Source organism: Pseudophryne corroboree, unplaced genomic scaffold, assembly GCF_028390025.1.
Source record: "Pseudophryne corroboree isolate aPseCor3 unplaced genomic scaffold, aPseCor3.hap2 scaffold_876, whole genome shotgun sequence".
NCBI lineage: Eukaryota > Metazoa > Chordata > Amphibia > Anura > Myobatrachidae > Pseudophryne > Pseudophryne corroboree.
In genome coordinates, this window is record NW_026970455.1 from 82,988 (window position 1) to 96,590 (window position 13,603).

General features: G+C 51.4%; 1 protein-coding gene across 1 annotated transcript in view; it reads right to left on the reverse strand.

The window, feature by feature from the left end:
- The window catches only part of LOC135043692 (matrix metalloproteinase-21-like), a 96,453-nt gene that overhangs the window by 33,789 nt on the left and 49,061 nt on the right, over positions 1–13,603 (reverse strand). Inside the window, exons 7-8 of the mRNA XM_063955147.1 lie at positions 12,142–12,393; positions 4,884–5,056 (exon numbers count right to left, since the gene is read on the reverse strand). Of these exons, the coding sequence (XP_063811217.1) occupies positions 4,884–5,056; positions 12,142–12,393 (425 nt within the window). The remainder of the gene's footprint in view (positions 1–4,883; positions 5,057–12,141; positions 12,394–13,603) is intronic.

Consider the following 13,603-nt stretch of genomic DNA (forward strand, 5'->3'; position numbering starts at 1 on the left):
TCACATCACAGAGGAGCGGTTCCTGCCTTCTGCCAGTGACCGCCATGACCCATCCTAGCACCCCAGCGCCCGCCTCATCTGCATCCAACTCTCACATCACAGAGAAGCGGTTCCTGCCTTCTGCCAGGGACCGCCATGACCCATCCTAGCAGCCCCGCGCCCGCCTCATCTACAACCAACTCTCACATCACAGAGGAGCGGTTCCTGCCTTCTGCCAAGGACCACCATGACCCATCCTAGCACCCCAGTGCCCGCCTCATCTCCATCCAACCCTCACATCACAGAGGAGCGGTTCCTGCCTTCTGCCAGGTACCGCCGTGACCCATCCTAGCACCCCAGTGCACGCCTCATCTGCATCCAACCCTCACATCACAGAGGAGCGGTTCCTGCCTTCTGCCAGGGACCACCATGACCCATCCTAGCAGCTCCAGCGCCCGCCTCATCTGCAACCAACTCTCACATCACAGAGGAGCGGTTCCTGCCTTCTGCCAGGGACCACCATGACCCATCCTAGCACCCCAGCGCTCGCCTCATCTGCAACCCGCTCTCACATCACAGAGGAACGGTTACTGCCTTCTGCCAGGGACCACCATGACCCATCCTAGCACCCCAGTGCCCGCCTCATCTGCATCCAACCCTCACATCACAGAGGAGCGGTTCCTGCCTTCTGCCAGGGACTGCCATGACCCATCCTAGCAGCCCCGCACCCGCCTCATCTACAACCAACTCTCACATCACAGAGGAGCGGTTCCTGCCTTCTGCCAAGGACCACCATGACCCATCCTAGCACCCCAGTGCCCGCCTCATCTGCATCCAACCCTCACATCACAGAGGAGCGGTTCCTGCCTTCTGCCAAGGACCACCATGACCCATCCTAGCACCCCAGTGCCCGCCTCATCTGCATCCAACCCTCACATCACAGAGGAGCGGTTCCTGCCTTCTGCCAGGGACCGCCATGACCCATCCTAGCAGCCCCGCGCCCGCCTCATCTGCAACCAACTCTCACATCACAGAAGAGCGGTTCCTGCCTTCTGCCAAGGACCACCATGAACCATCCTAGCACCCCAGTGCCCACCTCATCTGCATCCAACCCTCACATCACAGAGGAGCGGTTCCTGCCTTCTGCCAGGGACCGCCATGACCCATCCTAGCACCCCAGTGCCCGCCTCATCTGCATCCAACCCTCACATCACAGAGAAGCGGTTCCTGCCTTCTGCCAGGGACCACCATGACCCATCCTAGCACCCCAGCGCTCGCCTCATCTACAACCAACTCTCACATCACAGAAGAGCGGTTCCTGCCTTCTGCCAAGGACCACTATGAACCATCCTAGCACCCCAGTGCCGGCCTCATCTGCATCCAACCCTCACATCACAGAGGAGCGGTTCCTGCCTTCTGCCAGGGACCACCATGACCCATCCTAGCACCCCAGTGCACGCCTCATCAGCATCCAACCCACTCTCACATCACAGAGGAGAGGTTCCTGCCTTCTGCCAGGGACCGCCATGACCCATTCTAGCAGCCCCGCGCCTGCCTCATCTGCATCCAACCCTCACATCACAGAGGAGCGGTTCCTGCCTTCTGCCAGGGACCGCCATGACCCATCCTAGCAGCCCCGCGCCCGCCTCATCTGCAACCAACTCTCACATCACAGAAGAGCGGTTCCTGCCTTCTGCCAAGGACCACCATGAACCATCCTAGCACCCCAGTGCCCGCCTCATCTGCATCCAACCCTCACATCACAGAGCAGCGGTTCCTGCCTTCTGCCAGGGACCGCCATGACCCATCCTAGCACCCCAGTGCCCGCCTCATCTACATCCAACCCTCACATCACAGAGGAGCGATTCCTGCCTTCTGCCAGGTACCGCCATGACCCATCCTAGCACCCCAGCGCCCGCCTCATCTGCATCCAACCCTCACATCACAGAGGAGCGGTTCCTGCCTTCTGCCAGGGACCGCCATGACCCATCCTAGCACCCCAGCGCCCGCCTCATCTACATCCAACCCTCACATCACAGAGGAGCGGTTCCTGCCTTCTGCCAGGGACCGCCATGACCCATCCTAGCACCCCAGCGCCCGCATCATCTGCAACCCACTCTCACATCATAGAGGAGCGGTTCCTGCCTTCTGCCAGGGACCGCCATGACCCATCCTAGCACCCCAGCGCCCGCCTCATCTGCAACCCACTCTCACATCATAGAGGAGCGGTTCCTGCCTTCTGCCAGGGACCGCCATGACCCATCCTAGCACCCCAGTGCCCGCCTCATCTACATCCAACCCTCACATCACAGAGGAGCGGTTCCTGCCTTCTGCCAGGGACCGCCATGACCCATCCTAGCAGCCCCGCGCCCGCCTCATCTGCAACCCACTCTCACATCACAGAGGAGCGGTTCCTGCCTTCTGCCAAGGACCACCATGACCCATCCTAGCACCCCAGCGCCCGCCTCATCTGCATCCAACCCTCACATCACAGAGGAGCGGTTCCTGCCTTCTGCCAGGGACCACCATGACCCATCCTAGCACCCCAGCGCCCGCCTCATCTGCAACCAACTCTCACATCTCAGAGAAGCGGTTCCTGCCTTCTGCCAGGGACCGCCATGACCCATCCTAGCACCCCAGTGCCCGCCTCATCTGCATCCAACCCTCACATCACAAAGAAGCGGTTCCTGCCTTCTGCCAGGGACCACCATGACCCATCCTAGCACCCCAGTGCACGCCTCATCTGCATCCAACCCACTCTCACATCACAGAGGAGAGGTTCCTGCCTTCTGCCAGGGACCGCCATGACCCATTCTAGCAGCCCCGCGCCTGCCTCATCTACAACCAACTCTCACATCACAGAGGAGCGGTTCCTGCCTTCTGCCAAGGACCACCATGACCCATCCAAGCACCCCAGTGCCCGCCTCATCTGCATCCAACCCTCACATCACAGAGGAGCGGTTCCTGCCTTCTGCCAGGGACCGCCATGACCCATCCTAGCACCCCAGCGCCCGCCTCATCTGCATCCAACTCTCACATCTCAGAGAAGCGGTTCCTGCCTTCTGCCAGGGACCGCCATGACCCATCCTAGCAGCACCGTGCCCGCCTCATCTACAATCAACTCTCACATCACAGAGGAGCGGTTCCTGCCTTCTGCCAGGGACCACCATGACCCATCCTAGCACCCCAGTGCACGCCTCATCTGCATCCAACCCACTCTCACATCACAGAGGAGAGGTTCCTGCCTTCTGCCAGGGACCGCCATGACCCATCCTAGCAGCCCCGCGCCCGCCTCATCTACAACCAACTCTCACATCACAGAGGAGCAGTTCCTGCCTTCTGCCAAGGACCACCATGACCCATCCTAGCACCCCAGTGCCCGCCTCATCTGCATCCAACCCTCACATCACAGAGGAGCGGTTCCTGCCTTCTGCCAGGGACCGCCATGACCCATCCTAGCACCCCAGCGCCCGCCTCATCTGCATCCAACTCTCACATCTCAGAGAAGCGGTTCCTGCCTTCTGCCAGGGACCGCCATGACCCATCCTAGCAGCCCCGTGCCCGCCTCATCTACAATCATCTCTCACATCACAGAGGAGCGGTTCCTGCCTTCTGCCAAGGACCACCATGACCCATCCTAGCACCCCAGTGCCCGCCTCATCTGCATCCAACCCTCACATCACAGAAGAGCGGTTCCTGCCTTCTGCCAGGGACCGCCGTGACCCATCCTAGCACCCCAGTGCCCGCCTCATCTGCAACCAACTCTCACATTACAGAGCAGCAGTTCCTGCCTTCTGCCAGGGACCGCCATGACCCATCCTAGCAGCCCCGCGCCCGCCTCATCTACAACCAACCCTCACATCACAGAGGAGCGGTTCCTGCCTTCTGCTAGGGACCGCCATGACCCATCCTAGCACCCCAGTGCACGCCTCATCTGCATCCAACCCTCACATCACAGAGGAGCGGTTCCTGCCTTCTGCCAGGGACCGCCATGACCCATCCTAGCACCCCAGCGCCCGCCTCATCTACATCCAACTCTCACATCACAGAGGAGCGGTTCCTGCCTTCTGCTAGGGACCGCCATGACCCATCCTAGCACCCCAGTGCACGCCTCATCTGCATCCAACCCTCACATCACAGAGGAGCGGTTCCTGCCTTCTGCCAGGGACCGCCATGACCCATCCTAGCACCCCAGCGCCCGCCTCATCTACATACAACTCTCACATCACAGAGGAGCGGTTCCTGCCTTCTGCCAGGGACCGCCATGACCCATCCTAGCACCCCAGCGCCCGCCTCATCTACATCCAACTCTCACATCACAGAGGAGAGGTTCCTGCCTTCTGCCAGGGACCGCAATGACCCATCCTAGCACCCCAGCGCCCGCCTCATCTACATCCAACTCTCACATCACAGAGGAGCGGTTCCTGCCTTCTGCCAGTGGCCGCCATAACCCATCCTATCAGCCCCACGCCCGGCTATCTCCTGCTTCATGCAATGCTGCCCCTACATTTATCTACAAGCCTGCTCCACCACCTCCACCACTATGTCCCTCCTCCATCAGACTGGCAGATCCATAGAGGAGGCCCCTGTTTGTAGTGCTGTGTGGTGTTAGCACGTGGCTAGGGTGGAGTGCATGGCTAGGAGGTGACATGACATCATCGGCCCTCCTGGCGTGTATGCAGGTGACTGTAGGGGCGGTGCTGGGTGAAGGTGGGGGGTGGCGGCACCTGATAATACATAGGTAGCCAATCTCAAGCACACAGATGTGTAACATGACAGCCAGGAAGATGCAGCATCAGTCCAGGGGCAATCAGTCCCTGCATGACACCACAAGGAGGCACCTGGACTCCACCACACAGGGCTGCCAGAAGATGGCGGTGGTGACTATTATCCGGTTCACTCACATTTCTCCTCTGGAAGAGGTAGACATTTTGGTCCCTCTGGTCATAGAAAGCTGTATCAATCGGCCCACTGATTCCCGGAAAGCCGTCAGAGATGAGACGGGGATAGATGACACCTTCTGGATCCTGCACATAGGCGCGGTCGTTGTCATTGTCATAGCGCCAGTATAATACGCCTGAAGAAGACAGGAGTTACATGGTAAGTAAGTGGGTGTGTGTCATATACAGAAGAAATAGTCACTGGCCTATATCCGTCACTGTGTACAATGTAATACAACCCAAACCCAAAATGTCCATTATGTTCCTAGTGATAAACCCAAGAGAATGTACTGTCCTGCTGCAGCACAAATGCAAGTGATAAAAGGTAACAGACGGCTGCAACTTCATATAATATAAGTACAACGTCAATGAATAAAATATCAGTGTGAGACGACAATGGGGCCGATTCAGACCTGATCGCTGCTATGCGTTTTCGCATGCGCATGCACAACGGTCCGCAGCAACGGGGAGCGCCTGGCAGCGACGGGATGGTGCAAAAAATCCCATTGCACTGGCGAACGCAAGGAGATTGAAAAGAAGAGGACGTTTGTGGGTGGCAACTGACCGTTTTTGAGGAGTGTCCAGAGAAACGCAGGAAGGACCCGTCGTTTGGAGGGAGGGTTTCTGACGTCAGCTCCGGCCCCAATCATCGCAGTAAGTCCTGGGCTTAGCACTCCTGCACAGCGATTTCCCCTCCCCTGTAGGTGGCGACTACCTGATCGCAGGGATGCAAAAAAATGCACCCGAACGATCAGGTCTGAATTACCCCCAATATGCAAACAGCAACTAATGACATCACACAATGGTACAGGTCACATCTTGTAGCTACGCCCAACTAATGACATCACACATATTGGTGCAGGTCACATCTTGTAGCCACACCCAACTAATTAAATCACACATATTGGTGCAGGTCACATCTTGTAGCCACACCCAACTAATTAAATCACACATATTGGTGCAGGTCACATCTTGTAGCCACGCCCAACTAATGACATCACACATAATGGTACAGGTCACATCTTGTAGCCACACCTAACTATTGATATCACACATAATGGTAAAGGTCACATCTTGTAGCCACGCCCAACTAATGACATCACACAATGCTACAGGTCACATTTTCTAGCCACACCAAACTAATGACATTGCACATTATGGTGCAGGTCACATGTTGTAGCCACGCCCAACTAATGACATCACACAATGGTGCAGATCACATCTTGTAGCCACGCCCAACTAATTACATCACACATATTGATACAGGTCACATCAAATAGCCACGCCCAACTAATGACATCACACAAGGGTACAGGTCACCTCTTGTAGCCACGCCCAGCTAATGACATCACACATATTGGTGCTGGTCACATCTTGTAGCCACGCCCAGCTAATTACATCACACATATTGGTGCAGGTGACATCTTTTAGCCACACCCAACTAATGACATCACACATAATGGTGCAGGTCACATCTTGTAGCCACGCCCAACTAATGACATCACACATATTGCTGCGGGTCACATTTTGTAGCCACGCCCAACTAATGACATCACACACATTGGTGCGGGTCACATCTTGTAGCCACGCCCAACTAATGACATCACACATTGGTGAATTTCACATCTTGTAGCCACGCCCAGCTAATGACATCACACATATTGGTGCAGGTCACATCTTGTAGCCACGCCCAACTAATGACATCACACATAATGGTACCAGTCACATCTTGTAGCCATGCCCAACTAATGACATCACACATAATGGTACAGGTCACATCTTGTAGCCACGCCCAAATAATGACATCACACATAATGGTACCAGTCACATCTTGTAGCCATGCCCAACTAATGACATCACACATAATGGTACAGGTCACATCTTGTAGCCACACCCAACTAATGATATCACACATGATGGTAAAGGTCACATCTTGTAGCCACGCCCAACTAATGACATCACACAATGCTACAGGTCACATCTTGTAGCCACACCAAACTAATGACATTGCACATTATGGTGCAGGTCACATGTTGTAGCCACGCCCAACTAATGACATCACACAATGGTGCAGATCACATCTTGTAGCCACGCCCAACTAATTACATCACACATATTGATACAGGTCACATCAAATAGCCACGCCCAACTAATGATATCACACAAGGGTACAGGTCACCTCTTGTATCCACGCCCAGCTAATGACATCACACATATCGGTGCTGGTCACATCTTGTAGCCACGCTCAGCTAATGACATCACACATATTGGTGCAGGTCACATGTTTTAGCCACGCCCAACTAATGACATCACACATAATGGTGCAGGTCACATCTTGTAGCCACGCCCAACTAATGACATCACACATATTGGTGCGGGTCACATCTTGTAGCCACGCCCAACTAATGACATCACACATTGGTGAATTTCACATCTTGTAGCCACGCCCAGCTAATGACATCACACATATTGGTGCAGGTCACATCTTGTAGCCACGCCCAACTAATGACATCACACATAATGGTACCAGTCACATCTTGTAGCCACGCCCAGCTAATGACATCACACATATTGGTGCAGGTCACATCTTGTAGCCACGCCCAACTAATGACATCACACATAATGGTACCAGTCACATCTTGTAGCCATGCCCAACTAATGACATCACACATAATGGTACAGGTCACATCTTGTAGCCACATCCAACTAATGATATCACACATAATGGTAAAGGTCACATCTTGTAGCCACGCCCAACTAATGACATCACACAATGCTACAGGTCACATCTTGTAGCCACACCAAACTAATGACATTGCACATTATGGTGCAGGTCACATGTTGTAGCCACGCCCAACTAATGACATCACACAATGGTGCAGATCACATCTTGTAGCCACGCCCAACTAATTACATCACACATATTGATACAGGTCACATCAAATAGCCACGCCCAACTAATGATATCACACAAGGGTACAGGTCACCTCTTGTAGCCACGCCCAGCTAATGACATCACACATATTGGTGCTGGTCACATCTTGTAGCCACGCTCAGCTAATGACATCACACATAATGGTGCAGGTCACATCTTGTAGCCACGCCCAACTAATGACATCACACATATTGGTGCGGGTCACATTTTGTAGCCACGCCCAACTAATGACAACACACATATTGGTGCAGGTCACATCTTGTAGCCACGCCCAACTAATGACAACACACATTGGTGAATTTCACATCTTGTAGCCACGCCCAGCTAATGACATCACACATATTGGTGCAGGTCACATCTTGTAGCCACGCTCAGCTAATGACATCACACATAATGGTGCAGGTCACATCTTGTAGCCACGCCCAACTAATGACATCACACATATTGGTGCAGGTCATATCTTGTAGCCACGCCCAACTAATGACAACACACATATTGGTGCAGGTCACATCTTGTAGCCACGCCCAACTAATGACAACACACATTGGTGAATTTCACATCTTGTAGCCACGCCCAGCTAATGACATCACACATATTGGTGCAGGTCACATCTTGTAGCCATACCCAGCTAATGACATCACACACATTGGTTCAGGTCACATTTTGTAGCCACGCCCAACTAATGACAACACACATATTGGTGCAGGTCATATCTTGTAGCCACGCCGAGCTAATGACATCACACATTGGTGAAGGTCACATCTTGTAGCCACGCCCAACTAATGACACCACACATATTGGTGCAGGTCACATCTTGTAGCCACACCCAGCTAAGTACATCACCCCTAATGATGCAGGTCACATCTAGTAGCCACACCCAGCTAATGACATCACACATATTGGTGCAAGTCACATCTTGTAGCCACGCCCAACTAATGACATCACACATAATGGTGCAGGTCACATCTTGTAGCCACGCCCAACTAATGACATCACACATATTGGTGCAGGTCACATTTTGTAGCCACGCCCAACTAATGACATCACACACATTGGTGCGGGTCACATCTTGTAGCCACGCCCAACTAATGACATAACACATTGGTGAAGTTCACATCTTGTAGCCACGCCCAGCTAATGACATCACACTTATTGGTGCAGGTCACATCTTGTAGCCACACCCAACTAATGACATCACACACATTGGTGCGGGTCGCATCTTGTAGCCACACCCAACTAATGACATCACACACATTGGTGCAGGTCGCATTTTGTAGGCACGCCCAACTAATGACATCACACATATTGGTGCAGGTCACATCTTGTAGCCACGCCCAACTAATGACATCACACATTGGTGAAGGTCACATCTTGTAGCCACGCCCAACTAATGACATCACACATATTGGTGCAGGTCACATCTTGTAGCCACACCCAGCTAATGACATCACCCATAATGATGCAGGTCACATCTTGTAGCCACACCCAGCTAATGACATCACACATATTGGTGCAGCTCACATCTTGTAGCCACACCCAGCTAATGACATCACACATAATGATGCAGGTCACATCTTGTAGCCACACCCAGCTAATGACATCACACATATTGGTGCAGGTCACATCTTGTAGCCACACCAAGCTAATGACATCACACATAATGATGCAGGTCACATCTTGTAGCCACACCAAGCTAATGACATCACACATATAGGGGCAGGTCACATCTTGTAGCCATGCCCAACTAATGACATCACACATTGGTGAAGGTCACATCTTGTAGCCACGCCCAACTAATGACATCACACATAATGATGCAGGTCACATCTTGTAGCCACACCCAGCTAATGACATCACACATATTGGTGCAGGTCACATCTTGTAGCCACGCCCAACTAATGACATCACACATTGGTGCAGGTCACATTTTGTAGCCACGCCCAACTAATGACATCACACATATTGGTGCAGGTCACATCTTGTAGTCACGCCCAACTAATGACATCACACATCGGTGAAGGTCACATCTTGTAGCCACGCCCAACTAATGACATCACACATATTGGTGCAGGTCACATCTTGTAGCCACACCCAGCTAATGACATCACCCATAATGATGCAGGTCACATCTTGTAGCCACACCCAGCTAATGACATCACACATATTGGTGCAGGTCACATCTTGTAGCCACACCCAGCTAATGACATCACCCATAATGATGCAGATCACATCTTGTAGCCACACCCAGCTAATAACATCACACATATTGGTGCAGGTCACATCTTGTAGCCACACCAAGCTAATGACATCACACATAATGATGCAAGTCACTTCTTGTAGCCACACCAAGCTAATGACATCACACATATAGGGGCAGGTCACATCTTGTAGCCATGCCCAACTAATGACATCACACATTGGTGAAGGTCACATCTTGTAGCCACGCCCAACTAATGACATCACACATAATGATGCAGGTCACATCTTGTAGCCACACCAAGCTAATGACATCACACATAGTGATGCAGGTCACATCTTGTAGCCACACCCAGCTAATGACATCACACATAAGGATGCAGGTCACATCTTGTAGCCACACCAAGCTAATGACATCACACATAGTGATGCAGGTCACATCTTGTAGCCACACCAAGCTAATGACATCACACATATAGGGGCAGGTCACATCTTGTAGCCATGCCCAACTAATGACATCACACATTGGTGAAGGTCACATCTTGTAGCCACGCCCAACTAATAATGACATCACACATAATGATGCAGGTCACATCTTGTAGCCACACCAAGCTATTGATATCACACATAATGATGCAGGTCACATCTTGTAGCCACACCCAGCTAATGACATCACACATAATGATGCAGGTCACATCTTGTAGCCACACCCAGCTAATGACATCACACATAATGATGCAGGTCACATCTTGTAGCCACACCAAGCTAATGACATCACACATAATGATGCAGGTCACATCTTGTAGCCACACCAAGCTAATGACATCACACATATAGGGGCAGGTCACATCTTGTAGCCATGCCCAACTAATGACATCACACATTGGTGAAGGTCACATCTTGTAGCCACGCCCAACTAGTAATGACGTCACACATAATGATGCAGGTCCCATCTTGTAGCCACACCAAGCTAATGACATCACACATATAGGGGCAGGTCACATCTTGTAGCCATGCCCAACTAATGACATCACACATTGGTGAAGGTCACATCTTGTAGCCACGCCCAACTAATGACATCACACATAATGATGCAGGTCACATCTTGTAGCCACACCAAGCTAATGACATCACACATAGTGATGCAGGTCACATCTTGTAGCCACACCCAGCTAATGACATCACACATAAGGATGCAGGTCACATCTTGTAGCCACACCAAGCTAATGACATCACACATAGTGATGCAGGTCACATCTTGTAGCCACACCAAGCTAATGACATCACACATATAGGGGCAGGTCACATCTTGTAGCCATGCCCAACTAATGACATCACACATTGGTGAAGGTCACATCTTGTAGCCACGCCCAACTAATAATGACATCACACATAATGATGCAGGTCACATCTTGTAGCCACACCAAGCTATTGATATCACACATAATGATGCAGGTCACATCTTGTAGCCACACCCAGCTAATGACATCACACATAATGATGCAGGTCACATCTTGTAGCCACACCCAGCTAATGACATCACACATAATGATGCAGGTCACATCTTGTAGCCACACCAAGCTAATGACATCACACATAATGATGCAGGTCACATCTTGTAGCCACACCAAGCTAATGACATCACACATATAGGGGCAGGTCACATCTTGTAGCCATGCCCAACTAATGACATCACACATTGGTGAAGGTCACATCTTGTAGCCACGCCCAACTAGTAATGACGTCACACATAATGATGCAGGTCCCATCTTGTAGCCACACCAAGCTAATGACATAACACATAGTGATGCAGGTCAAATCTTGTAGCCACACCCAGCTAATGACATCACACACCACTTCTCCTTTCCTGTATGCTGGCTGTGATTCTCAGTATCTGTTCTCAGTCAGTATGTCTCTTGTTCTTCTCAGTATTGGTTATTGGTAGGGTGACACAGAGGTACACATAATATATAATGTATACTGTATAATACCTTACATAGGCTCTTTGGTACATTAATAATTCTCTGCTGTAATAAGAGGGTGGAACAGATAATATAGAGAAAATGTTACCTCGTGCCTCATACCTCGTACCTTTAAAGAACAGGGTGAGGTCCTTGTCCCGTGTCCAGATATGTACAAAGGCATCAATATCTGAGTGGGGGATCCCTTTCCATCCGTTGACCAGTCTTCGGGGGTCTCTGTACCGAGTCCGATTATTGCGGTTCTCATACATCCAGTACCAACCTTTCCGGAAGAAATATGTTTGGAAAACCCAACTTCCAGGAGACCCCCGATCGCGATGAACCCAGTCAAATACTGTATTAAATCGTCCGGAGCATCGTCCTGTAACCCAAATCACACAGCATCACATGACCTGACCTTAGAAATCACACAGCATCACATGACCTGGCCTCAGCAATCACACAGCATCACATGACCTGGCCTCTGCAATCACACAGCATCACATGACCTGGCCTCAGCAATCACACAGCATCACATGACCTGGCCTCTGCAATCACACAGCATCACATGACCTGGCCTCAGCAATCACACAGCATCACATGACCTTGCCTCAACAATCACACAGCATCACATGACCTGGCCTCAGCAATCACACTGCTGTTGTTGCTGCGGGAGGCCATACATCTACCCAGTGGGTTGTCACAGTCATATAGTCCTTAGTCTGCCCTGCTCCACTTGTACACATGTCCGTGGTTAAGTGGACACTGGGTACAACCTCATTTTTCAGGACACTGAGGACACTTTTCTTAATGTGGAATCTAGATGGGATTTGGTACCGGGGACACACTACCTCCATCAGCTGTCTAAATCCCACTGCACTAACGGCGGATACCGGACGCACGTCTAACACAGTTGTCAAGGACTCAGTTATCCGCTTTGCAGCAGGATGACTGCTGTGATATTTCATCTTCCTCACAAAGGACTGTTGCACAGTCAATTGCTTGGTGGAAGTAGTACAAGTGGGCTTACGACTTCCCCTCTGGGATGACCATCGACTCCCAGCAGCAACAACAGCAGCGCCAGCAGCAGTAGGCGTTACACGCAAGGATGCATCGGAGGAATCCCGTTTAGGAGAGGACTCCTCAGTCTTGCCAGTGACATGGCCTGCAGGACTACTGACGTTCATGGCTGAGGAGAAAGTTGACGTTGAGGGAGTTGGTGGTGTGGCTTGCAGGAGCTTGGGTACAAGAGGAAGAAGGGATTTAGGTGTCAGTGGACTGCTTATGATCTTACCCAAAGTTTCTGAACTTGTCACTGACTTCTGATGAATGCGCTACAGGTGACGTATAAGGGAGGATGTTCCTAGGTGGTTAACGTCCTTACCCCTACTTATTACAGATTGACAGAGGCAACACACGGCTTGACACCTGTTGTCCGGATTTGTGGAGAAATAATTCCACACCGAAGAGGTGGCTTTTTTTAGTATTTTGCCCAGGCATCACAATGGGCTTCTTCATCAGGTGTCTCCCCCAGTGCCTAATTTAAACAAACCACATCACCATCAGAATCCTCATCATCAATTTCCTCCTCA